This window comes from Rhea americana, unplaced genomic scaffold (assembly GCF_003343005.1).
Source record: "Rhea americana isolate MKP2758 unplaced genomic scaffold, rheAme1 scaffold_328, whole genome shotgun sequence".
Lineage (NCBI taxonomy): Eukaryota > Metazoa > Chordata > Aves > Rheiformes > Rheidae > Rhea > Rhea americana.
Window position 1 is genome coordinate 348,677 of NW_028186455.1, and position 24,203 is coordinate 372,879.

The 24,203-nt window shown below is 40.6% G+C and overlaps 1 protein-coding gene across 8 annotated transcripts in view; it reads right to left on the reverse strand.

The window, feature by feature from the left end:
* Positions 1–24,203, reverse strand: part of DAB2IP (DAB2 interacting protein) — a 216,833-nt gene that overhangs the window by 149,422 nt on the left and 43,208 nt on the right. For 3 of the 8 annotated variants that reach the window (XM_085310843.1, XM_085310846.1, XM_085310845.1), the window contains exon 1: positions 21,927–22,602. The exons of 1 other annotated variant lie outside the window; for it this stretch is intronic. In XM_085310843.1, coding sequence (XP_085166969.1) covers positions 21,927–22,068 — 142 coding nt within the window. In that variant the 5' untranslated portion in view covers positions 22,069–22,602. 4 more of the 8 variants (XR_014896561.1, XM_085310842.1, XM_085310847.1 and 1 more) reach the window with 3 other exon arrangements.

Consider the following 24,203-nt stretch of genomic DNA (forward strand, 5'->3'; position numbering starts at 1 on the left):
ATCCTGTCCATGGACTGGGTAAAGTACCTGTTCAGTGACATTTCCTTGGTTTGAAATCCCACCCAGAATTCATCACCATTGGCTTTGTATCCTGTATGAGAGCCTGAGAGCTAAAATTTACTGCTTTCAAAACTTTTAGTCAAGCCTCCCAATTGCTTGGTTGCTTTCTTTGCAGAGTGCTGCATTTTGAATCTTAAGGAGGCAGTCAAGTCCTTTGGTGTCACCTCCTTCAGTGCTAAGGCTCCCCCACTATTCCTTTGAACACTGACCTTCCTTTTTGGATTATCATAAAGAAACTACTTTATTATACCAATTTTGAAAGTAGGTTCAAGATAACGAGAACTGAAGAGGCTAGTTTGCTTTTTCATGATCAGAACAATGAACAAACAAATACATCAAAAAGTATTTCTCATACACATGACCGGAAAACAGGTGTGGTGGGACTGCAAGAAACCACTTTCCCCAGAGGCCTACGCCACACAGCACAGAGCCGTGCTCCACAGCCCAACACGTGGCAGCCTTCAGCATAAAGGGAAAGTACCCGTGTTCCATATATGTGTTACAGCACTTTTGATTTGAACCACAGCAGTTTGTCAGACCAACCTGCACACTTGTCTCACTTAATCCGTCAAGCTGCTTCCTCTTCCCACCAGCACGTCAGGCCTCTTTACAGAAAGTGAGAGTGTCCTATCACCCATGTCTGATTTGTACCTGGGTCTAAATTTGATTGCGCTGAAGTCACAAACTGTACTCTTAAATTGTTACTTCATCATTGCAATATACTCAAAGCAAAGCCAGAAAACACACCACTCTGACCCAGATCGAAGCACAGAGATGGGTCAGGAGCTGATCCTTCCTACTGTTCCCAAGCTTATGGTTCATAAAGTGTTTGGAGTCAGTCTTCCATCTTAGCTTAGTGTGAGCACTGTGGGTATCACCAGAGAGGGGAGGTTCTGCAGGGGAGACATGTTCCAAAACTCTTAATGAGGAACCAGAAATTACCAGAAGGATGGTTGGGGTTGGGGTTTGCTTGTTTTAAAGGGAGGTAAAAACAGCTGACAGGTAAATTAGGATCTCCTTACTGTCAGAAATGTAGAGCAGTTCTACACTGCAAATGGCAGGAATATTTAAAGGTTTGAACTGCCCTCTTCACTTCTTCAGGGTTAGGGAAAAGGCCTTAGGCCAGGTTACTCTGCCTAGTGACCGGCACTAGCAACGTCTATAGCAAGTCTGTAGTAACAACACGGCATTCAGTGACGACATAAAAAGTCACTTTATGACCACGATAATAAACTGCTCTCCACATCCACTAGAGGGAGAAAAAGAAAYAAGTTTTAATTTACAGCAAAAGACATTTAGGTTAGACATCAGAAAAAGTCCTCTCTTGACAAGGTCAGTTATACTTTGGAATTGATTGTCTACACGGAAAAATGCATGTTTAACCCTATTTTTAAAACTTCTAGTGACACAGACATCACTGTCAGGAGAGGTTCAGGTACGATGAGCTTCTTTCCCTCCCTTCTCCTGGGCAGAGGGATACTACACGATCCCCTGAAATCCCTTCCAGCCTTTTTGCTGTCATTTCCGAAGTGCTTGCTCACTTGTGCATAAAACAACTCAGATTCAGTATCTAAATTCAGCCTTTTCTTCACAAATTCTTAAACATCTTCCTCCTCTCCTGAACCTCTGCTTCAGTTCTGCACAGACAGATTTTACTGGCAGGGAGGGAGAAGTTTCTCTGCTGAGGTGCTGTTACTCCTCTAGAGCACAGCACAAACAGAAGGAGTTCAGGGTCCTACACACAACTTCATTGCAGCCTCACTATGTGACCCTTGGACATTTTAAGGCCTTTTCTCAGATTCACAGTAGATAAAAATCTTGAAAATCCCATGGGGAGACTGCAAGGTTTCATTAATTAATGTCTGTCAGCTATTTTGTATCCCAAGATAAAAGACTCCAGAGTAAGGCAAAGTGTTATTGCAGGCAGCTAACCACAGAATGACATTTCCAGAAGCACTCGGTATTATCAGGTAACATCCTCACTGGCCACTGAATTTTCTGTTAGCTGAATACTATCACTCAGCTCACAGAAATTCCAGGATTATACCTTCATTTGTCCATTTATTGGCTCTAGATCACATCTGATTTGAGGGCTTAAACACACAGTATCTCAGGGCACTATTTGCTGTCCCAAAGTCCTCAACATCTTATGAACTTAAAACCTCCAAATCTCTCCTTTATGACACAGAAGCTTGCAAATCACTGAAGCAACAGTCTATTAAATGAGGATTTAGTGCTGGCATGCTGGATCTGAAAAATGATTCCTTGGGTATAGTGAACAGCAGAGAAGCCAGTGAGCAGAAATGGATACCCACGCGCAAGGGATGGCTTTCTGATTCTCTCCCCTTTCCACCAGCCTATACTGTAATACTCAAATAAAGGATGGGATATAAACACATGAGCACTAAGAATTTTTCTAATTACCTTTGGACAGCTGGATCAGGCCAGCTAAGCATATTACCTGGTTCTTTAGAAGCTCTTAAGTCTCAAAATTAGACTGAAAAAAGTTCATAACCCACACTGAGGAGAACCATGGCTATTCTGACTGAAATGTTTCATCYGTTTTATTCCTCATTATTGATGACATTTTTCTGCACTCTTCTAAGCTTGATCAATAAAAACTAGGCATTTCTACTCACACACTGTCTAACTTCCACTGTGAACTTTGCAGAACCATGCTCCTGTGGGTCCTCCCAATTCTTTCTCATCAACTAAGTCTCATCATAAATGGAAGTGTTCAACCTGTGTCACAGAGACCGATGCTGGGCTGCAGCTCCTCTCCTTATGCAACCACAGAGGAACAGGAGCAAGAAGAAATGAACAAATGTGTTTTCTGCTTTTCCAAATATTTACAGAGGCTGCAATGTTTTGGGTTTTTCACATTGCAGGGTAAGATCTTAAAACTAAAAGAGAAACTTCCTTGAAATTTTTAAAAAGCAGAAACCTCTAAGAGGTTATTATATACAATTGGTTCCAAAATGCCTCTTGTTGTGAATTGCACTAAGATTTTTTTTAAGCTGCCAGGGTGGAAAATCATCCCATCGAGTTCACTGCCAACAGAAGGAGGACACTAACATAGCACTGTAAACACCGCACTTGAATTTAGGACTCCAAGGCTTCGGAATATTTCTGAAAGTGTTTCTGTACAGTAACAAACACATTTGGGTTGTTAACTAATTTGAGGCTTTTGAACTAACAGAATAATTAATCCTCAGCACACTCTTCAGTGCTTCTTCTTCATACTGAGAAATAGTTACAGAGCAGCGTAGCAATCCCCCCAAGGCTGCCAGGGCACGAGCAGCAGAACTGGCTGCGTGAGGATCTCCCGGCACCCAAGCTCCTGCTTAACCCCCTCAGCATCGCTGTCTTCTTAGTCACAGCTTCTCAGACACTGCCACAGAGCAGGTCATTACGTTTAACACACGGCACAAACATTAATACTGTTTACTTTTCATCACAGAAATGAGTTTTTTTATATTAGTGTTACCTGCTCTTGTGAATCACTGCTAGTCCAAGGGATCATCAGGATTATGCTCTCACTGGTGGGAATGAAATGCGTTAACTCTTTCTGGTTGTTCATCTCCTGTCACACGCTCCCCTCTCCCGCTGTCCTCACACACACAAATCCAGGAATGAGCCAGTGGAACAGACAATATGAACAGGAGCAAAGTGAACCAGCTGGAGCAAACAGCTAACAAGCAGACACTTCCTAGCAAGCTGATCTTCTGATACGAAACCGTTCCAACTCCCAACAAGAAAGGGAGGTGCAAATCTGGATGAACATCAGAGAAGTTAGCAATAAGACGCGTCTCCCTCAACTCACCAAAAGGAAGCTGTGCTTGTCAGCAACCCACATGCCATGGTACTCCAAACAAGTCAGGAATAAGAGGAGAAGGAGAGCTGATGACTTCATCAGAGGCAGCAAGAAAGAGAAGTATGACTGGAATGCCGGACAAGCCAGCAGCGCTGGAGAGASACTGCAGGAGGCTGGGAACCGCCAGGTCCCTCCACCAGTACTGCAGTGATGTGCTTTAAGGAACGGAGACTTTAGAGGACAATAAAACTTCACCAGACCATCTGGATATAACGAAGAATAATAAAAGTTCATCAGAACCACAAGCTGACTGAAAAGATCCTGCATGCAATACTTGAAGGGGTCAAGCTCTCGCCTGACCTTCGGTTGCGATCCACCAATGAAGGTTTGCTCTGGTCACCTGATATTTCCCTGTTCTGCCTCATTGGTTTAGTGCCTGACATCTATAACGTGCCTCAGAGAGTTTAACAGGGTGGAGTTTCTGCGAAACTAGAGAGAACGGGAATTACTGGTCTTCGGCTCATGCAATTACACTTGGTGAATTAATTTTATTGCCTAATGAACTAAGGTGTTATACTTCTAATTTCTGCATTATCTAACAACTCCTTACTTACGGACCCAGCAGAGGAGAAGAGGAGGCACACAGCAGCAGAAGTGATTTATTTAATATGGCCACAGTAGCATTTCTCAATTAAAAACAATCTCTAGAGAACAGACTTTGTAGCATCTGTGTGATCCAGAACACTCAAAAGAGGATGCAGAAAAATCTACATTTCAGGCAGTTTTAGGCAGCCACAGGAGTCCAGTGAGAAAGATGGATCGATCCTTAATCTGAATCTAAAGGGGTATTTAGAAGATACTATTAGAATAGTGAAACTTTTTTAAAAGGGAGAATCACCCTATGAATAAACAAAGACACAGAATAATAAATACTGAGTTGAGCCAAGTTTCTCCTTCAAGCAACACAAATAATTTTGAGTGGGTAGCAGAGAAACAAAAAGTATCTGAGTTCTAATGGATAAATATTAATTAAGAATCACTGATAGATTATGAATACACCTGTTAACACAATCTATTCCTGTTCTGGTCAGCTGAAACTATATATTTTATGGCTGGAAATACAGATGCAAGGCCAGTTTCTTTGTTCGACTACCTAGAGAACTAACTGTTGGAACATGTAACCCATTGCCCTAATGATTCCTTGGTGAGTTCTAGTTAAAAGTCAAACCTTTATTTGGCAATAAAATTGACTTTTAAATAAAAATGACTGAGGAGCAAAGATTTGGGGCAGTTAATGATGCCCTCTAAAAATCAGATTCATCTAAAAGTAAGACTAACGAGCATGAAGAATGGATATTCCCTTGGCTAATGCACGCTTGCGTACAACAGGTCATCACCACTTTTTTATTAGAATAAAATTATTTCTTTTCACATTGCAGAATCTCTAGCTTAAATACACTTCTGTAAAGCACAACAATCTCACTCCTGCACCCATGACTATTCCATACGTGAATTTGTCATTTATTCCCCATTCATTTATTGCTTTAAGTAGAAAGTTTTTCATGTTCTCATGCTTTTGCTGCTGTTTCAGATAATTGAGGATGCTGTTTACAGAGCTATAGCTTATACGTAAAAAAAAAAATCTTTCTTATCTTACTACTTGGGTAGAAAACAAAAAAATGAACTGGGATCATTACTTGTCTTTTGTGCTATACTCCTGTACAAAATTGTTACCATTAAACCATTAGAAGCTGGTTGTGTGCCTGTAGTTAATGCCAGCCTTAGTGATCGCACCAAACTATCAAGTTCCTTATCATTACCTTTGTTCCCTCACAGATGACTTAAGTGTTATAAAAACACTATATCCATCTTCACAGGGGAAATGCCTTCTCTTACCCAACTCTGCCCATGCCAGAAGCACTAAAAGGGAACCGAAGCACTACCAAGACCCATATGATCCTCTGCAGCTACCAGAATAGTGGTTGGACCAGTTGTGTAAACTGAAGATCTTATTTGAACTAGCTGGAAAACAAAAAACAATTCAATTCATAGAAACCACCTGTCTGAATTGCTTCCCATCAGTAAAAAAATTATGTTTACCTTCTCTCAAAGGAGGACTAAGATCCTCTGGGAGAAGAGCTTTGTTAAATAATGATTTGAAGTGCCATTGACCTTTGCCATGGCACACTGTGCACTTTAATGAATCTCATATCATCTCTGTGTCAGGTACCAGGCTACCATGTACTGTGAAGTATTTAATACTCCTCATACTGCTCGTGAGGAAGTGTTATTAATGACTTTTGAATCTAGTACTGAAAAAAGCTGTTATTTTTCTGTGTACTTGATGTATATCTGTTCCTCTGTTTTCTCTAATATGACCAATGAGATAACTTAGCTCCTTCACCAGCAGCATGTCACATGTAAGCAGAAATGGGACTTACTCATCTTATTTCTTGTCTTTCAATGGGCTCTGGTTGCCCAGTTTTGACAGTCTGTTCTCTTCTAGCAAGGTCAGCTAGGCCTTTCTCCCTACAAACCAGGAATTATCTGTGTTTCTGGTATCACCCAGCAGCGGGGTAAAGGGAATGAAGCTCTAATATAGCAGAAATTCAGCTGCCTCACTAGAGGGAGCTGAAGCCTCTTTGCTAACTCATAAAAACAGGCACTGACAGAGCAAGAACACACAGGACATCCTTCACATCTTTCAATATCATGTAGGACCATTCCCTGCAGCGCCAGCCACTGCTGGAAGGAAACGAGGCCTCTGCTGAGGCCAGAGAGCCCAGCTCGGCCCACGCCAGTTAACACGACCATTACAGATGTGAGCACTGTCCACGTAGTACCTCCATCCAGGTAGCTTAGTGATAGTCATTTAGGGCCCAATTTTGCTTTCATGGCAATTGATGGGAAACATATTCCTTACCTTCAGAGAAAGCATAAACTTATTTGTTAAGAAAGACTATTCCAGGAGGGCAAAAAGGAAAGGAGAAAATAGAGCAGATGGAAAAACACAGGAATGGGAAGCCTAGATAATCTCAGCAAGAGGAGTCAGAAAACATACATACTAATTTCTCTGTACAACAGAACTGAATAAACAAATCCACATACTAAAAAAAAAAACTAGACCTCATGCCAGAGAGATGACAGGGAGAAAATAAAAAGCATTCAAAAAATTAACCTCTCTTTTTAAAAATAAATAGCAAATTGCACTGATTGAGTAGCCTTCATTACAAACTGCATTTTTATTATGTCTTTATGTCTTGTATTTTTGATTAGATACATATATATACATATACATATACATATATATATATATGTATAGGTATTTCTCTTCTTTATTTATCAGTCTCCAATATAAAATATGTATGATATTTATCTTTCTCTGGCATGATGTCTAGAGAACAAACTCATCTTTTGCTAACAGCATATCATTAGGAGCCTTTTCTCCAGGGTAGAATTGAAATCAAGCACAGACTTAAAAAATACATCAGAACAAGATGAAATTCTAGCCTGTTTGAGGACCAGATGGGGGAGACTGCTAATACCCTGGCTGGACTGGAAAGGATGATAAAGTGAAGTGGAACATCAGTTTCCTCCTATGTGATGATAAAGACAAGCAACATAGAGTTTGGAGAACAAGAAGTCAGCTCTGGAGAGATTTAAATTAGATTCATCCATCATGCTTAACACTTCTGTGAAGATTCAGAACTGTTGACCACGCTGCTTTCTTGCAGTACTTAACCAGCACGGCTGCCAATTCACAAATGCAATCCAAGGCAATGGAGAAACTTTCCTGCTCTGTAATCTGTGTCTGCAGACACACACTACAGTTATAAACCACGCGGCCTACCCGCACCATCCGGGATAGGGCATCACGAATATAACCCTCTTCCACTTGAGAATACCAGGAGCCGCGGTGAGCTGAAGCCTGCTGCCTCTGTAGACTGATGGGCCACATGCAAGGCGGCTGCGTGCTCGCAGGAGCAGGGGACCCTGCACACCTGTGAGAAGGTCAGCCGTGCAAAAGCTCACACAGCCTTAGGTAACCTCGCAGCATCAGTGCAGCAGGCTGTCCCGCCTCTCCACGGGTGACAGTATCTCCCTCAGTGACTTCAGTATAGCTGACACAGGTCCTGCAAGGCATCCCGCTTCGTTACAGTATTTCAGATGGCAAAGGACAGCTAGAAATCTCACAAGATGAGACTATGGTGCAGTACGTTGGCCCTCTTTGCTTCCAGTTTCAGAGAGAACTAAAAAGCATAGAGGCACATAGAAATCTAAACTAGAGAGTGTAGAAAGACGGAGGTGGACATTACTTTTTTCTTTGATTTGTTAAAACTTTGAGTTTGTTCTCATTTTAGCTTCCCCCTAGTTCTTGTTCTTAAAACCAGACGCTCACCTGTTCCTGCAACTAGCCAGGATCCTAACCTCTCAGAGCTCACTGATTTTCCTAAAAATCCTTTTGTAATTTATTTTCCCTTCTGGTGTAGGTCTACTCAGCTCAAGTTCCACAGTGGAAACCCTAATGAGACAGGAGATACAAACCCAGATTGCAGCCATGCTCCTCGTCTCTCTTCAGTAAGGTTTTGCTCCATTTGCAGGGTGTTCTTCTGTTTGTTCCGATACTTTTTTTAATAGATGACTTGGAGACGTGAACTGCAGACGAAGTCAGGACAATTTACTTTGTGCCTGATGTAACAGCACAACACAAAAGAAACCTTTGCACAGTTTAGTTACTAACCTTTTTTTTTTTTTCCCAATTGTGCATAGTAGCTGCTATAACAAGTTTGTACTGGTAAAATGCAAATTAAATAAATAAATACTTAATTTATAAGTATGATTCATCAGAGATTTGATTTTCTACAGAAAAGAAACAGATGTTCTACTGGCACTTCATTAGAGAGATAAATGGGGTCACATACATGTCTCTATTCACATCCATCTGCATACGAGACCAAAAATTAAGATTTGAAATTCACATATCTGCAGCTCTTCCATCAGCCTGAAAGATTCTTAATGCCCAGAGCCAATTAATCCAAGTTAGATTACTTTAACATTTAAGAAACTTTGATATTGTTCAAGAAAGAAGAAGGTTGGGATTTAACACTGGTTATTTACGATATAATTTGATTGGAAAAAACTAGGTAAGATCTGTTATTCTTCTCTAACTGTACAGTATTAATTTTTTGTTATCCGCTGGACTAAATGTAGTAAATGTAGTGGACTAAATGTAGTTCATCTGGTGAACTGACTTAAGGACAGAGTTAAAAAGCAGCAGTGACAAAAAGTATGAAATATAGTTCTTCCTCCAGTTATGGTTATCACTTATGAACTAAGTTAGCAGAGTATGTTTTTCTGTTTTTCCAAATGTTTATGCAGGAGGCACATGCGGTTACCTACCCAAAAGAAACGACTCTCCTTCATTTTTAATATTCATTAGAGATAAAATGAGTTAAAAGATAAAGGCTAATATCTAAGCCTAATCTGGGAGAGATTGTTTTTCCGTGGAGATGGTAATTTTTTTTTTAATAGTGAGTGCTTATACGCATATTCTGCATACACTGGACATGGGAGCATCATGTTTTCTCATTTCTTATAAATAACAATGTGCTACAAATGGACATAAAAAGCACCATTCAAAATACAGATATTTTCTCCAACTAACCTACAGCAATTCTCCCATTTTTGTGATTACAGCACCATATTTTTTTAAGTGATATACACTGTTTACCTTCAAGGAGAAATTTGTAGCAGATGATAACAAGGGGTCTGGCAGGATTACATTCACTGGTGCATCTCCCATCCTATTTTTAAATGGGGGGAAGATGTTACTGCTTACCTTGTCACTGACATGTGCATTTTCCATCCTAAAAAATATGCAGAGTGTATTTAGGGATTGCTTCCTTTACCTGTGAACAGCAGTCACTCTGGGGATATGCACGGTAGCTGGTTAACAGCACAGAGCAATGCTACAGAGCAATCCAGCACATGCAGGGAACAACATTCACGCCTCCTGCGGGAGATCAGTGCATTGACCCACTCTTACAAATGTTATCTTGGTATTTACCACAAAATCAGTTAGTTCTATGAGTAAAGTTATTTAAATGAACAATAAATATTCTCACTTTAAATACAACAGCCATATCAAAATTTGTCTAAAGGTAGTAACTGTTAACCTTTGACTACTAAAAATGCAAAGGGAAAATACCTTTCATTTAAAACTTGCTCATATAGTTACCATGGACACTGCTTAATCATGAAGGATGACTGTTACCTGTTCCTATGGCAACCAAGAAGCTTAAGAAGCATCCTGTAATTTAACTCCAGATGCCAAAATTTACAGCAGTCCATCTATTGCCACATTTGGATACATCAGAACAAGATCAGGCTTGATCTCCAGCACTACAACAAATTCTCTGATGCAGAAGTGCTGTAACAAATCAAAAGTGTGAGCACTTAATATATGAAAGAAACTTGTACTTCACATAAATTGGTTTCTTCAAAAAGAAAGATTAACTGCTCAACATCTAAGGATTCCTTTTTCAATGTAAATGTTAATGAAGCAAAACTTCAGCCTCCTTTATTCTTGTCGATGTTTCTCAAATGCTAGACAATTATTATAAGGCATGTTTTTTTCCAAAAGTGAATGCTTCAACACTCCTCTTAAAATGAACTTTAAAAGTAATGCTGAGTACCCAATATTCACAAATGAACCTCCAGTAAAAGAGCAGAACTTCCAGGCTTGCCCTCAGAAACAACCCTACAATAAAAACTTTTCCCCTCCACGTAAGGCAGGAGCAACCGACAGAACAAGATTTCAAGTTCAGGAATCCCGTGTGTCATTCTGAATAGCCTTTTAGAATATTTCTGCTGTTTACTCAAAAAAGCATACATGGCCAGTGTTACTCATCACCAAAAGCCACTACAAAAGAAATCTCACTAGAAGCTTTGTTTCCTGCAGGCCTGGGGTCATGAGGCTTCCAGGAACGAGCTGTGGACAGCACTGCTCATCGACCTTCCCCTGTTCTATATCAGGGATGAGTTCAGTTTTTCAGAAGTCATCAACTTTTATATTTGAAGATTTTCAAAAGGGCCTGAGAAAACGTAGTTTAAGCCTGACTGTAAACCTCTACAAACCAATGAAATGAGTAAGGAAGTTCTTGGTTTTGTTGTCTTTTTAAATACACATGCACACGTGTAATTAAAATCTAAATTTAAAGTATTCCCTGAAGTTATTAAAAGGAAAGCAAACTCTATGCTAGGCTAGTGTCTAAGATCAAAAAAGCAAAAATGATAATGACCAAATATGTGAACCGACCCATGTAGTTTGCTGTTTCTATTGAGACTAGCGCAAATTAAGGGATTATAGAGTGTCTTCAGTGCAATAACCTCAGGGATTAGTGGCACAGTAAAAGACCTTCCAGGGAAATACATGTTCAAAAGCTTTAAAAGGTAACTCTGTGCCTAAATTGTTTGGACTGCCACAGCTGAAAGGAGACAAGCTTACTCTAATAAGTGAGAAATCATGAAACGGCTGCTGAAAGCCCTCCAAACCTGCTTTTGGAAGCAATTATTTGTTGGACTCGGATCAGGACTTTTAACCTGTTTCTCACTTATTACCGTTGCCTTTTATATAAAAACACACTGCATTTCTCGGGAGCAACTCTGCTACTCATTTCCTTCCCAGAATAATCAGCTCCTCTTAGCAGCATTGGCAGGGAAAGTGAGTTTAGGACCAGAAGGAAAGGACTTAAGGTAGGGAAATAAGCAAAAGCTAAGCAAAAAAGACAGCAATCAGTCTTCAGTTGCCTGAAACACTGCATAAGAATGCAGATAGTTTAAGAAAACTGTGGCTTACACAGACTACACATCCGTGAGTGTGTTTTTCTTAAGCTAATGGTGTGGAGTCAGTTATTCCCACTGACAGCCTCAGTGAGTGATCTGCTGCCTGCACGTCTGATGCCTTCTGCTGCGCTGACAGAATTCCCAAATTTCTGTCACAGCACTCAACGTGCTCTGCCTTGGGTAGTAATTACCTGAGTCACTCCTAAGCAGTACTGGCAACTCTCAAGATCTTTTTTTTAAGACTGTTGCTATATTTAATTATCGCTTAAAAATGTGGCTTCTGGAATCACGAGACTTGCAGCTATGGTTGCCACATCACCACTATGTATGAGACTGGGGTCCAGATTTTAGAGAGACTGTATGAGTCAAAACTCAAGAGTTCTTTTCCTGTCTTGGGGCAAAATGACAGTCTCAGAGAAGAATACGGAGTTACTGGAGTTTGTGTCATCACTGACCATTCATGGGACTTCCTGATGGTTAAATAGCTGCAGACATCCTGCTGATTAAAGGAGAATGCATCTACTTAAGATTTTTTTCATGTCTGTAAAGTATTTGCAATTCTTACAAAACATGCTAAAAATCAAAGAATCATTAAAACACAGAGTTTTGATTACATGTGAAGATATTCAGAAGAGGTTTACTGTTTTAGGATAGTGCCACAAACACCACAATGGACATGTAATCCACACTGAGAGGGTCAGCAGGTACATACTCCTTCACAGCCAACTCATTTCATCGAGGTTCTGAATTCTTTAGCCAAATCTGCGTCTCTTCATGCTGCAGATCTCACGATCCCTGTCTCAGCTCACACACACCTCCGCAGCAGCTGACACAGAGTCAAGGTGCTTATGCTGCCCTGCATAATCTTTCTCCCATATCCCAAGTTAGTCCCTAGAGTTCTTCTGTCTCCTCACTCCTATTTAGTGTCTCACCATAAAAAGTTCATGTCTACAATGATTAGTCCCCCCAAAAACAGATGTCCTCCAAAAACTCCCCCATAGCTTTTCGATATTGCAAGTTGAGCAGTTTTATGCTTTAACTGCCACRTGGCTTCAGACACTAAGTGGCAGCACTGACCAGTGGTTACACACAACATGACTGATCAGGAAGTCGGTGTCTTTGGAAACATAAACTGCTGCGTCTGCTACTAATGAGACAAGATGCTATGGGATATATGTAAATCCTATTTACTGCATGTGTTTTGCTAACTTACTTTGCAAATACCAGATTGGCAAGTGCTCCTTGGAGATTCACTCTGGTGTTACAGCAGCTCCTGCTAGGAAATTTTTAGAACTTAACTGATTTTTAATCCAGCAGGAATTGATACACTTATGACAGAAAATACATGCTAAATTTTGATGTTTCTACATTTCTGACATGCTTCTAAAGGAGTTGTTGTAGGTTAGTGTTGCATTCACCATCACTGTCTGTCAAAAGAAGGTGCTCAAGGCATGCTAGACAGGGCTAAGGAACAGCCCAGCAGAACATCACGTTTAGGTAGCACTGCCACCATGCTCATCCTGAAGGGTCCATCTAACCTTCCATAGACAATAACTTGACTCTGAATTGGTGTTAGGGGATGCTTAGATTTCTACATAATTTTCCTATCAAAACATTTCACAGGCAAGAATTCCTCCATCATGCACTGTTTCTTAAGTTATTAAATTGAGTGTAGACTTTTTTATTAGACAATTAAACACTGAATGAAAATGGCAAAGTAAATGGTTGGAACGGTAAAGCTAAAAATAGCAGTGCTGCCAGTGAATATTTCTTGCAAACTGTACAGCTTAAAAAATTCTGCAGATCTTTCTACGGGCATCTGTCAGCCATGCTGTTAAAATTTCACTGAAAGACCACAGGGAAAGAGTTCTAATAGAAAATGCCACAAAAGAGACTTGAAAAGCAAAGCAAGGATCATTAAAAACTGCTGAGCAGGAAGGTCTCCTTTTCCTGAAGCTTAAAAGATGCCACCCTTGAAAAAAAAAATAACTAACGTTGGTAACTGGACTCTCCACTCCCCTACTCCCAACCCTTAAATGAAAAGAAGTGTTTATGCCATGCTTTTCAGAAAAATAATACACATTTTAAGGTACAGGATTTGAACTCTTTAAATAAATCTTGCTTATAGAAGACAGGTAAAGTGTTTGACATGTACTCCTCTGGCTACCCAGAATATAATGCAGTGCTATTTATTGGCTACCAAAGTGAGTAACTTCAAAGGAAAAATGAAATGAAATGAAATCTGGAAAATTACAAACACAAATTAAGAATGGTAAGACTGATTCTAAGTTTGAACATCATTTTAGTCCTCCCTGCCAATGGCTTGTGACTGAAAGATGGCCAAGCATCACAGCCCTCGCTGGCGTTTCAAGATACAGTCACCGTCTCAGTCTAGCCTCAGATACTGGCCCATGGAGACGATACCTCCCAGCAGGCAGTATTTGTACTTGCTCTGAGGACTCTTCTGGTGATGTTCATACCAAGCGTTATGTGCGGAGGTTTGTAAGAACTGCAAGAATGCACCTGTAATCAAAATGGAGCAAGCTTCAGCTCTTCTCATTTTAGAGTTTTATTTTCATGACAACCTGCAGCATCTACACAAGTAGTCATCTGATTTTGGCCTAGCAGGGCCAAAGTTATTTGTTTACTAGAAATCTCAGCAAAATGAAGACTCCTTCTTTATAATAGATTTGATGGATGTCTTGAAAAATTAAGGCAATCCAGCTAACCTGCTTAGCACTACTTTGGAGTGTAAGAGAACAAAGTAGGCAGATTTTTCTTTCTGGATTTGGCTTCCTACTGACCATACCTCATTCAGTGTCAACCGCTGGTACAGAAAGATGTGCTGAAAAGGCCAAATCATTCCTTGTCTGGTCAAATTTCACAGGATATGAGTTAGAGGGTAACAATGAAACAGGAATATTTTAGTCAGATTTCTGCCTGCCAAAATAAATATATGCAACACAGGCATATTTGTATTTGCCAGGGTAACACTATGTATTTCAAACTCCTATATAATCATATAAAATCAGTTTCTTCTAATTAATAAAGTATGTTTTCTTCAGTCCAAGAGGCCATTAAAAAGCTAACAGATGTTTGTCAGAGAGAAACAGTCTCTTTCAACAAATTTATGACAAAATTTTAGATGCAATCAAAAAGATAAGTTCAACAACCCAATGAAGGATGTGAGTGTGAAAGAGGTTATAGGAACATGTGTACTCTTTCTAGGTTGGTGTATAAATGCAATTCTGATAGTGGTATTGTACTCACAATGACTATTTAATTTGTTAAATATAGGGACAACAGAAAGAAAAATTGAGGCTCAGAAGCACATACTGGTTTCACATGCAAGAGAAAGAGGCCACTGTAAGTGCAAGAGGTGCTCTGTTTGGACAGGATATGTCAAATTACTTATTTGCTTATTTATTCATTTATTAGTTGATTCTGGCAATGTTCTGAGATAGGTAAAGTCTGGTCAATATTGATCTATCAGTAAAGCTAGATTCAGATATGAGACAGATATTCAATACCCAGACCTTGTCATGGCTAGTACTATCTAAGCTAAATTTAATTTAGAGCAAGTGTAGGCAAAAGACATACACTGGAAGTCATATGATTTCAACAATCTGAAACATCTGCAATTAAGTGCAATCCCCAGATCAGGCCTAACGATAGAGTTTAGGGGGAATTTTCAGTAAGGACGAAATTTCTAATCAAAATGAGAGCAATATCCCTGCACCCCATATTATGTAATAAAACAGTATCTAGGGCACTGCCCTGGGCTATAGGACAGAGTCCCACAGAAGCAGAAAGGAGAAGTTCCACATGGCATTTCTTGTTGTAGATCACTTCTTGCCAACATGCTGCAAAATAAATTTTTAGCTAGGAAAGTTTAGAGAAAAATGTATGGAATTTCAGCCAGCTTTAGATATAACAAAACTTCCTTTGATGTTATGTCATTCTGTTGCATGCTGGGACAATTTTCAAGCCTCTGCTTCCCTCCTCTCAAGTGAGTGTCTTGACCTCTAAGCTATTGGCTATTTGGGTATAAGCTGATCTCTCATATATCACTTAAAAGGTATATATGTATTTTTGAATAGCCTGTGCTGAGAAAAAACAGAGCCTGACCTTAGCCTCCAAGCTCTCACTGTTTGGTGTATTTAAATACTGGGCTTTGCTGAAGATCAGTCAGTCTTCTCTTCACGGCAGCCATCAAAGGAAAAGAAGAAGAAAGCCTATTTAATAAAAATTCTTTTTATGGAATGCCTTGAAAAGCATCTCTGATAAACAGAACTGAAGCAAGACATTTACGTGCAGGGAGCTGACACCGGCAGCAGTATCAGGAACACTAAACCTCTAAGATCAGGAACTCAAAACATTCTAAAATTCCTAGAGCTTTGATGCCAGCTGATTGCCTACAGTGTTTTACAGAAGAAAGAACTGAAGCCAAAGATGTATTTGGTTCAAACCACTATTTCCAATTCTTACTGTGAATTCAAGCAGCCTCCAGCCTCAGTCCAACTGAGAAAAATGGGTGACAGGAGGTTGTTTTAGGAGAGCTGGTTAACCATGGGCAAATAATCACTTATACCAAATGAGAACAACAAGGGATGTAGACCTTTCCGCTTTTCATGACATCTCCTTTTTTACAGAATACAACAATATGCCATAAAATACATTTTCAGTTAGGAAAACATGACAGAAAAATGCATGAAGTTTCTATACAATTTAGCTACAAAGGAAGCTTGCCTGTATCTATGCCATTGTATTGCACATTGGGACAAAAAGTATTATTACTAGGAAGCAAAATATGCAAAAGGATCCAATTTTTAATTAAGTGATACAGTAATTAACCAATTTACTTGTAAATTATGCTAAAATTGTACTCAAAGAGTAATTTCTGAGATTTGGGAGCACACAGACCATATCTTCACGACTAATAAAGCAGCTGGCATTAAATGCAGGCTCAGATATAGAACTGTGAATCCAGCACCCATGAGTAGTTTCTATGGGAAAACTGAATTTTCAGACCGCTTGCCACTGACACCTGTTCCTTCATTATGGTCCTAATTAAATAAAAGCAGAGATGCTATGAAGAAAGTCAGAGACCAACGTGTTTCATGCAGAAGCAGGTGATTTAGAGAGAATTTTCCTTCTACCCTCTCAGCCTCACAAGAATCTTCCCCTACGTTAGCCGGCTTATCTGGTAGTAATCATAATTACAACCGTGATTGACCATATATTTGCACTTATCTCTGAGCTGAACAGATGGTCCAAGGAAGAGATGGGAACCTCTGCAGCTTCTCTTCTTAGCTAACTAATGTACCTGCAGCGGGTCCCACACCCCTGTCGTAAGCAGAGCCAGGAGATTTCAGCCACTATCATCATTCTAACAAAGACGAACAGCAGGAGGAAACCTGTCTCGTTTATCCACCATCAAACAGCACTAATTTAAGCACACTGCAGGCTCGATCACACGAGCCTCCCAGTAATACGCCCTCCTCGTTGGGTCTGCTCTGCCCTCCGCACCAGCTTTACTGTTCTTCAATTGTTCTAACCCTGGGCCTCTCAAAAGGACAGATTGCTGAAAATACCAAAACACGATGAACTTGCTATGAGCACCAGAGCGAACTGCAGAACTCTGAACTCCAAAAAAGAGGATATCATCGCACGTCAAAATACAGCCTCATCTGGGAAGCAGATTCTGAGCCATGTAGAACCATTCATATTTCTGGAGACAGGCCTAGTAAGAGTGAAACAAGTTAAAGTAAGAAGTAGTTAACAAGACTTGAGTAGTGGGCGTTAGCTTGACAGATAGGCAAATTAAATTGCTAGTGTCCTCCTAAAATATTCACCTTGGGTAATAATTGAGAATGGGAATCCCTCAAACCATAGGATAATGACTCTAATATACCATATTCAAAATACTTAATTAAAAGTAACTTTCTTCCAGGAGACTAACTGAATGGCAAACAGTGGCTTGCCCACGTGACACGGGTGGTAAACAGCTCCACGAGACGAGTGGGGTTTGAGGCTGGGTCATGTGAGATTCCTGCCAAGTGATTTAGAGYAAATGCAGAGAGGCACGAACTTTTCAGTGCCATGGCACTTCATGCGGGAGGTGCACATAGGATCAACTTAACGGGAGTCAGTGGACTAATACTGAGGACATGCTTCGCTCAGGTGTAGAAGATAATGCTGCATTTTGTAGAAGGCTGGGCTCAGCAAGCATTCTCCTCAGCACACCATTCCATGTTTATTCTGAATCTCTGATCAAGCACACTATAGTCCATCAAGGATTTAGCCCAGGAGTCATCCTTCTCTGCTAAGAGAAGCTGGGATCCAAAACACCATTCAGCCTGCAAAAGCTAGGGTTAATGCAAATTCCTTAAGGTAATTAAATAGAGCAAACACAGGAACTGCTTGTTCTGGGAAAACACTGTCCCACAACCTGCAGCCAGCAGTCAGCTTTGTTATGACCCAGCCTCACCCAGAGTTAACGGACATAAGTTGCCTGAACCAGGGGAATGACACTGCTGACTTTAGCCTCAGACACAGCCCATCCTAACCTGCTAGCACCTACGCTCTCAGCAGTCGTGTGCTACAAGGGACCGATGCTGGCAGCACAGACACATACCTGTGAGAAAAGGCTAACAGGAGCAAAGTAGGTGCAATTCCTCAGTTGACAAGTGCAGTGCTTTTCAGCTTTCTCTTAATAAGAAGCAAGAAGAGAGGATCCTATCAAATTCATCGCCTGGCCTGGTGCAGGACTACTCCTGGCACAGAGCTTAATCTAACCTAATCCGAACTGTTCCAAGCAATAAAACTTCTCTCAGAGAACAGTTCATAAATTAGACTCCTAACATCTTCGGAAAATTCGACCTGATTATCAGAAAATATTTTCTATTACGTAACACCATACTCCTCTACTTGGACCATATTAAACAGCTATTCTCTGTCCTTTAGCTTTATAGCCTCCGCAGTGGAGTTATTCTTTGCAGAGACCAAATTAAGGATGCCACATCAGGCCACAGCAACTTTTGTTGGAATTGGTGGAAACTGCAAGAGATCATATGCTCTCACATGCTRTCCTCTGGCAGAGGTGCATAAAAGCTGGCTGTCACAGCGAACAGATAAAAGTCCTATCAATTTTTCCTCATGTTACATCAGATTGTCTGCATCTGGAGTCCCAACAGAAAGCAATCTCCTACATTCCTTAGATACTTACATAAAAAATTCAAGTTTTGTTCACTTTGCCTATCTAAAAATACATTACAGCAGAGTTTTCCTGAGGGATTGGTCAGTTCTTTTTTTGTACCGCAGGCAGCTAGACCAATTTCCCAAACTAGGGCTTAGCTGTAACAGCCACCACCTATGACTGCTTCAGCTGTGCAAGCTATAATCCTCAGCAGAGTTTTCCCTGCTCCTGCTCCAGCAGGCTGCACGCCATACCTGCGACGACAAGCAGGCAGCACTCGTGCAGCCAGGCTCATGGGAATGAGAGGCATGGAGAGCTGGCATTAGTGCCCTTACGGGGCTGAGAATAGGAAGAGGCAGAATACTAATATCTCTTTAAACATCACCTTCTCCTCATTCAAGCAGACTGACTTATACAGCCTGAAAGAGGTCCTTCAACTCACAGCAAAAGAAGCATGTTACAGCTTTTTGAAAGAGCCATGCTGGCAGCAGATGGCAGCATCTGCATCTCATGGGTGCTCCACTGTCAGCTCCAGCATCATCCAGGACTGATGCAAGACAGACAATAGTGAATAATTCCAGACGGGAAGGAGTTTTGTGCCAGCAGAGACTTCCTCCTCGCCAGTAAATGTGTGGCAACTGGCTGGTCCTCAGGAAGTTCCCTATCTGAAAGCATACTGCTCAAGCGATACACTCAGAAACAGCTCAACCTGCAGGTACCACTGCTCCTCCAGACAGGGCCACAGGACTACGTAGGCACTGCAGGGTCTGGAAAGACAGTGCAATGCTGCCAAAGGAATGTCCCAAAGACACAGACCTGGCAAAACAGACTGCTAATTGCTGTGAAATAACTCCAATACTCTTGAACTTACGGCAACCTCCCACTAAGGACATCTGATCTTTGTATATCATAGTTAAAGACAGCAAATGACACTGCAAATCAGTATCTGAGAAGGTGACCCACAGTTCCTGTCTTCATCCAGTCTCATAGGCTTTCAAAATTAACACTAGGCCAACACCAGAGAGTCTAGAACCACATTCTGATCTTTGCCCTGAAGTTTCCTGTTCATCAACCTTCCAGTGGGCCAAAACTATTGCAAAAAATACTTTTTGTTCTGTTCTAGCATTTTCTTCACTCTTACCAGACTGGCAGCCAGGGCACTACAGCAATAGGTAGCAACTCTAGCCTGACTCCTGCCACTGACCTACCGCATGACCTTGCTGTAAGACACCACCATTCTGTGACTTGCTTTCTGCATCTCTTACAAAAGCATGTAGAAAATGAAGAGCAAATTCTTATCCAGGTTTGCAAATCAGTTCAAGATCTACAGATGAGAAGAGCTAAACTAGTGCTGAGTATCACGATCCTTCTAGCAGGCAGGTATCCCAGAAACAAACTGTGACAAACACAAAATAGGGAAAAAGAGATCAACAGCAAGATGATTTCAGTTGCTTCAGATCCTATTTCTTACAAACATGAGGACTAATTTCCATTTCAGTCAAATCTGCCTGCATATTCCTTGTGTTCATGACAAATGATGCGGTTAAGTCCACACTGGGTTACTTACAGACACTGACACATTTCAATTGTTACAATAGCTGAAGTGACAGTGAAACATTTTGGTTTTGAACAGTATACAAATATATGGGGTAAAGGAGTTGTTACATGCTTTTGAGTCTACAAAAATTCTTCCGTGGCAACCAAATCAGACAGAAAAACATAGAAAGAAAAACACTGTCTGCTTAACGGAAAAGACGAAGCTCAGGGCCTGATTTAGCTTCCTATTGTTTTCTCAGTGGTGATTCAAAATCCTGAAAAATGTACTAAATGTCAGGAAAGGAAGAGAGGACGCTGCAGAATGCTAAATCTTGTAGAGCTAGACTCTACTTTCAAATCTGCTGGGTAAATTTGAATTAACTTTAGTGAGACAAGTATCAGCCTGGATTTGCACAAGCACCCAACAGAGGATATGATATTGGAACTATGCTTTTGATTATGGCTTTTTCTTCACACAATGACAAGAAAAATCTTTTTAATGAATGGCTTTGGTTAATACCCACCAAAAAGTTCAAGACATCATAAATACGACTGACTTGTCACAACGGAGGCCAGACACAACTCTCCCCCCCTCTGAATAAATACTCCAATAGCAAAATGACTAAAACACACCCGCTTTTTGGACTGCTTTAATGATAGGCATAAGCACCAATAAACATTTATTTCACCCTACAAGAGAAAGTCAGAATGGCTTATTTTAAAAAATGCAACTGGGTCAGTAGCTACCTCAAGCAGAATAAATAGGCTGCATGAGTGACTATGCCCTAAAGAAACATTACCCTGTGGACCTAACTTCTGCTGCTGAGGACAAATAGGCCCTTTTAGAGCAAGATTTTTAAAAGCATAAAGTGATTTGGGAATACAAGTCCCATAGGTTTTCACAATGCTCGGAAGCACTATCTTTAGGCTCTTTTGAAAATCCTGTCCCTAAACTGTAAGCAGCTTCACAGCATAGAAACCCCAGGTGATACTTATTTCATGAGGATAAGCAAGTTCTAGCAATTCATCTTTGCATATAGATACTATTTCCTAATCAAAGATTTTCAAATCTCTATAATCATCAATTAGGCCTCCAAACATCTCAGTTAGCTAGAAAAGTACTGTTACCTTAGTCATACCAGGAGGAAAAAAAAAAAAAAAGACCTATGGATAACTGAAAAGCCTGGTTTAATTTAAGTTACGTAACATGTTAAAACCACCCTAAGAAACAGCACCCAAGCCCGACTCCGAGAGGTAAGCTCTTAACGTTAAACAGTTCTCCCTCCCCTTACACGACTGCAGCAAGACACAAGCAACCGACCTTCCGTAAGGCTCCGCACACGCTTCCCAGGGAGCAGGTACGCTCATGAATATTCGCACTGGTCATTATTATCTATAGTAACCGAGCTACCTGCAAGCAACAGAATGGTTCTCTTTGCACTGTCAATTAAACAGAACTGTGGTTGCAATTACCCCTACTAAGCGGCCTGTTCCGGCTCCGGGATCTGCTTCGCTGTCTCTGAAGTCGTGACCTCCGGAGCAGTCGATAGTAGTAAGATGGTCTCCCAGAACTTTTCCTGCTGTTCATTGACATTTTTGTATCTATTTTACACATACACACATGCAGGCACAGGTTCACTCTCCCCCTCTGGCAAAGTAGCAACAGTTCCAGAGTTTAATTAACAGGAGGTTGGTTCTTTGGAGTGGAAAGGGGGAGGGGGGAAGAGGAATTCCTCACTTTACACATTTAAAAAGAAAAACAACAACAAGAAGAAAACATAAAAAAGAGAGAGGAAAAAAAAAAAAAAAAAGAATGCGGCACCAGAGTACATGTCTCAGCAGAGGGAGGACTTGCAGCGAGCAAGATAAACTGCACTAACAATTCCTGCCTCAAAAAAGATAAGCCTGCTGGAGTTGGAATAGGAAGCCAGAGTTGGCCTGGGCTCTTGGAACATGAAGAAAAGGCTGGAAGAAATCCTGGACTGGATCGTCTCCACTGGACAGCAACATCTGATCAAAGTGAACTGGAAAAAGTAAACAGCTTGCTGCATGAAAATTTCTGGGTAGCCTTAGGGTGCTGGCTAGTTTCTACCTGCCCCTGCCTTCAGATCATTTCAGAGAGAGAGTTTCAGGCAGCTTGGTTTGCAGCAGGAGATATCCATAAAAGACTGGGGTGGGAAAGGGGATAGTAATTTTCCTGGCCATGGGACACATGTTAATAATCATCATGGCGCACCAGCCCCGGAAAATAAACTGAAACTTGAGAGGGGAAAACTTTAATTAGAACTTGAATGAACAGAGCTCCAGACTCCCCTGGAGGCCCATTTCCTTTCAACATTCAAACTGAGTTATAGCACATCCCACGAAAGAGCCTATTTACCATTTGCGTTCTGCTGGTAGTGAAGATTCYGTCCCTGGCTCATATTGCTCAATAAAATTACATTTCAATGGGCAGGATTAACAGTTTAACCCATGGAGGAAAGGAAAAGAAAAAAAAATAGACTAATCAGATATAAAATTTCACTCCACATTTATAGTAAATTGKGAACTGTTCAGAGTCCTTCATCTGGGCTCTTTCCTTTGCTGGCACTGAAATGCTCTGAAGAAACAGCAATGCTAACATTTTAGAAGATCAGACTGGTACTACTCATAGTACTGTGCTGCCATGTCTTCTTGGAAGTTGTTATTTACACTCCAAGTTAACACAAAAGCCTGATCAGAATGGGATGAACTCCTGAAAAATGAAATTTGCACTCCACCTTACAGGTGTTGTACCTTCAACACCAAAAGGCAGAAATTCTCAGTCTTCAGTACCTTCAATGCAACATTTCTAGTTAGCGYTTCATTCACTTAGGGAAACCAGAAAAATCCCTAGATCCTCCTGAAAGAGCYCCTTCCTCACCACCAACCATCCACTGTAATTTCAAAATTTCATGAAAAAATGTTAGAATTTTACAAAATCCATTTTTATTTTACATATTGAGAATGAAAAACATGACTATCAGTTGAGAAAGGCCCTTCCAGGGGAAAGATAGAAAAGTTGCAATCTTTAGTAAAATCCATGCCTGGTTTTGAGGCCACACGTAAAGAATTCAAGCCAGCTTTTAGGCAGTGCAGGAATGAGCCAATCAACAGGGCAATGACAAGTTCAGGTCAAGGAGGCAAGATCCCAGCTGGACAACAGAGGCTCCCACTGCCTTGTACCAGGGGGATGTTACACTGGGACGTTCCCCTGCCGCTTCCACCCAAATGCACCATCATTCACCACATCCTGCAACACAACGCAACAAAAAAGCAAAAGGCTTCAGCTGCTACACATTTGTCTTCATATTTTCATCCAGAATGTCTTTTATAAACATACACACACACACATATATATGTACATATATGTCAGACARATATCTGGGAACAACTAAAATATTTTCCACAAGATTAGATTCACCCTATGCCATTGACTCAATACACAAATTGAGCTTAGAACTTGTATAAGATAGTGGTGGGAAAGTCTGAAAATATTGAGTTTCAACTTAAGATTTGTTACACACAAGAAGCCAAATATTCAGGTATCTCTCTGCATTTCTATGTGCTAATAACTGAGCTGGTAGTTTCTTACGAGAATCTTTATAAGATTATGCTTTTACCATTAGAAATGCTTGAAAACAGCCTATCCAATTTATTTTTCCTTTTATCATTCCCAACAACAAAAAGTCAGAGATGGAAACCAAAGTTTAAACAAAGACATTATTTAGA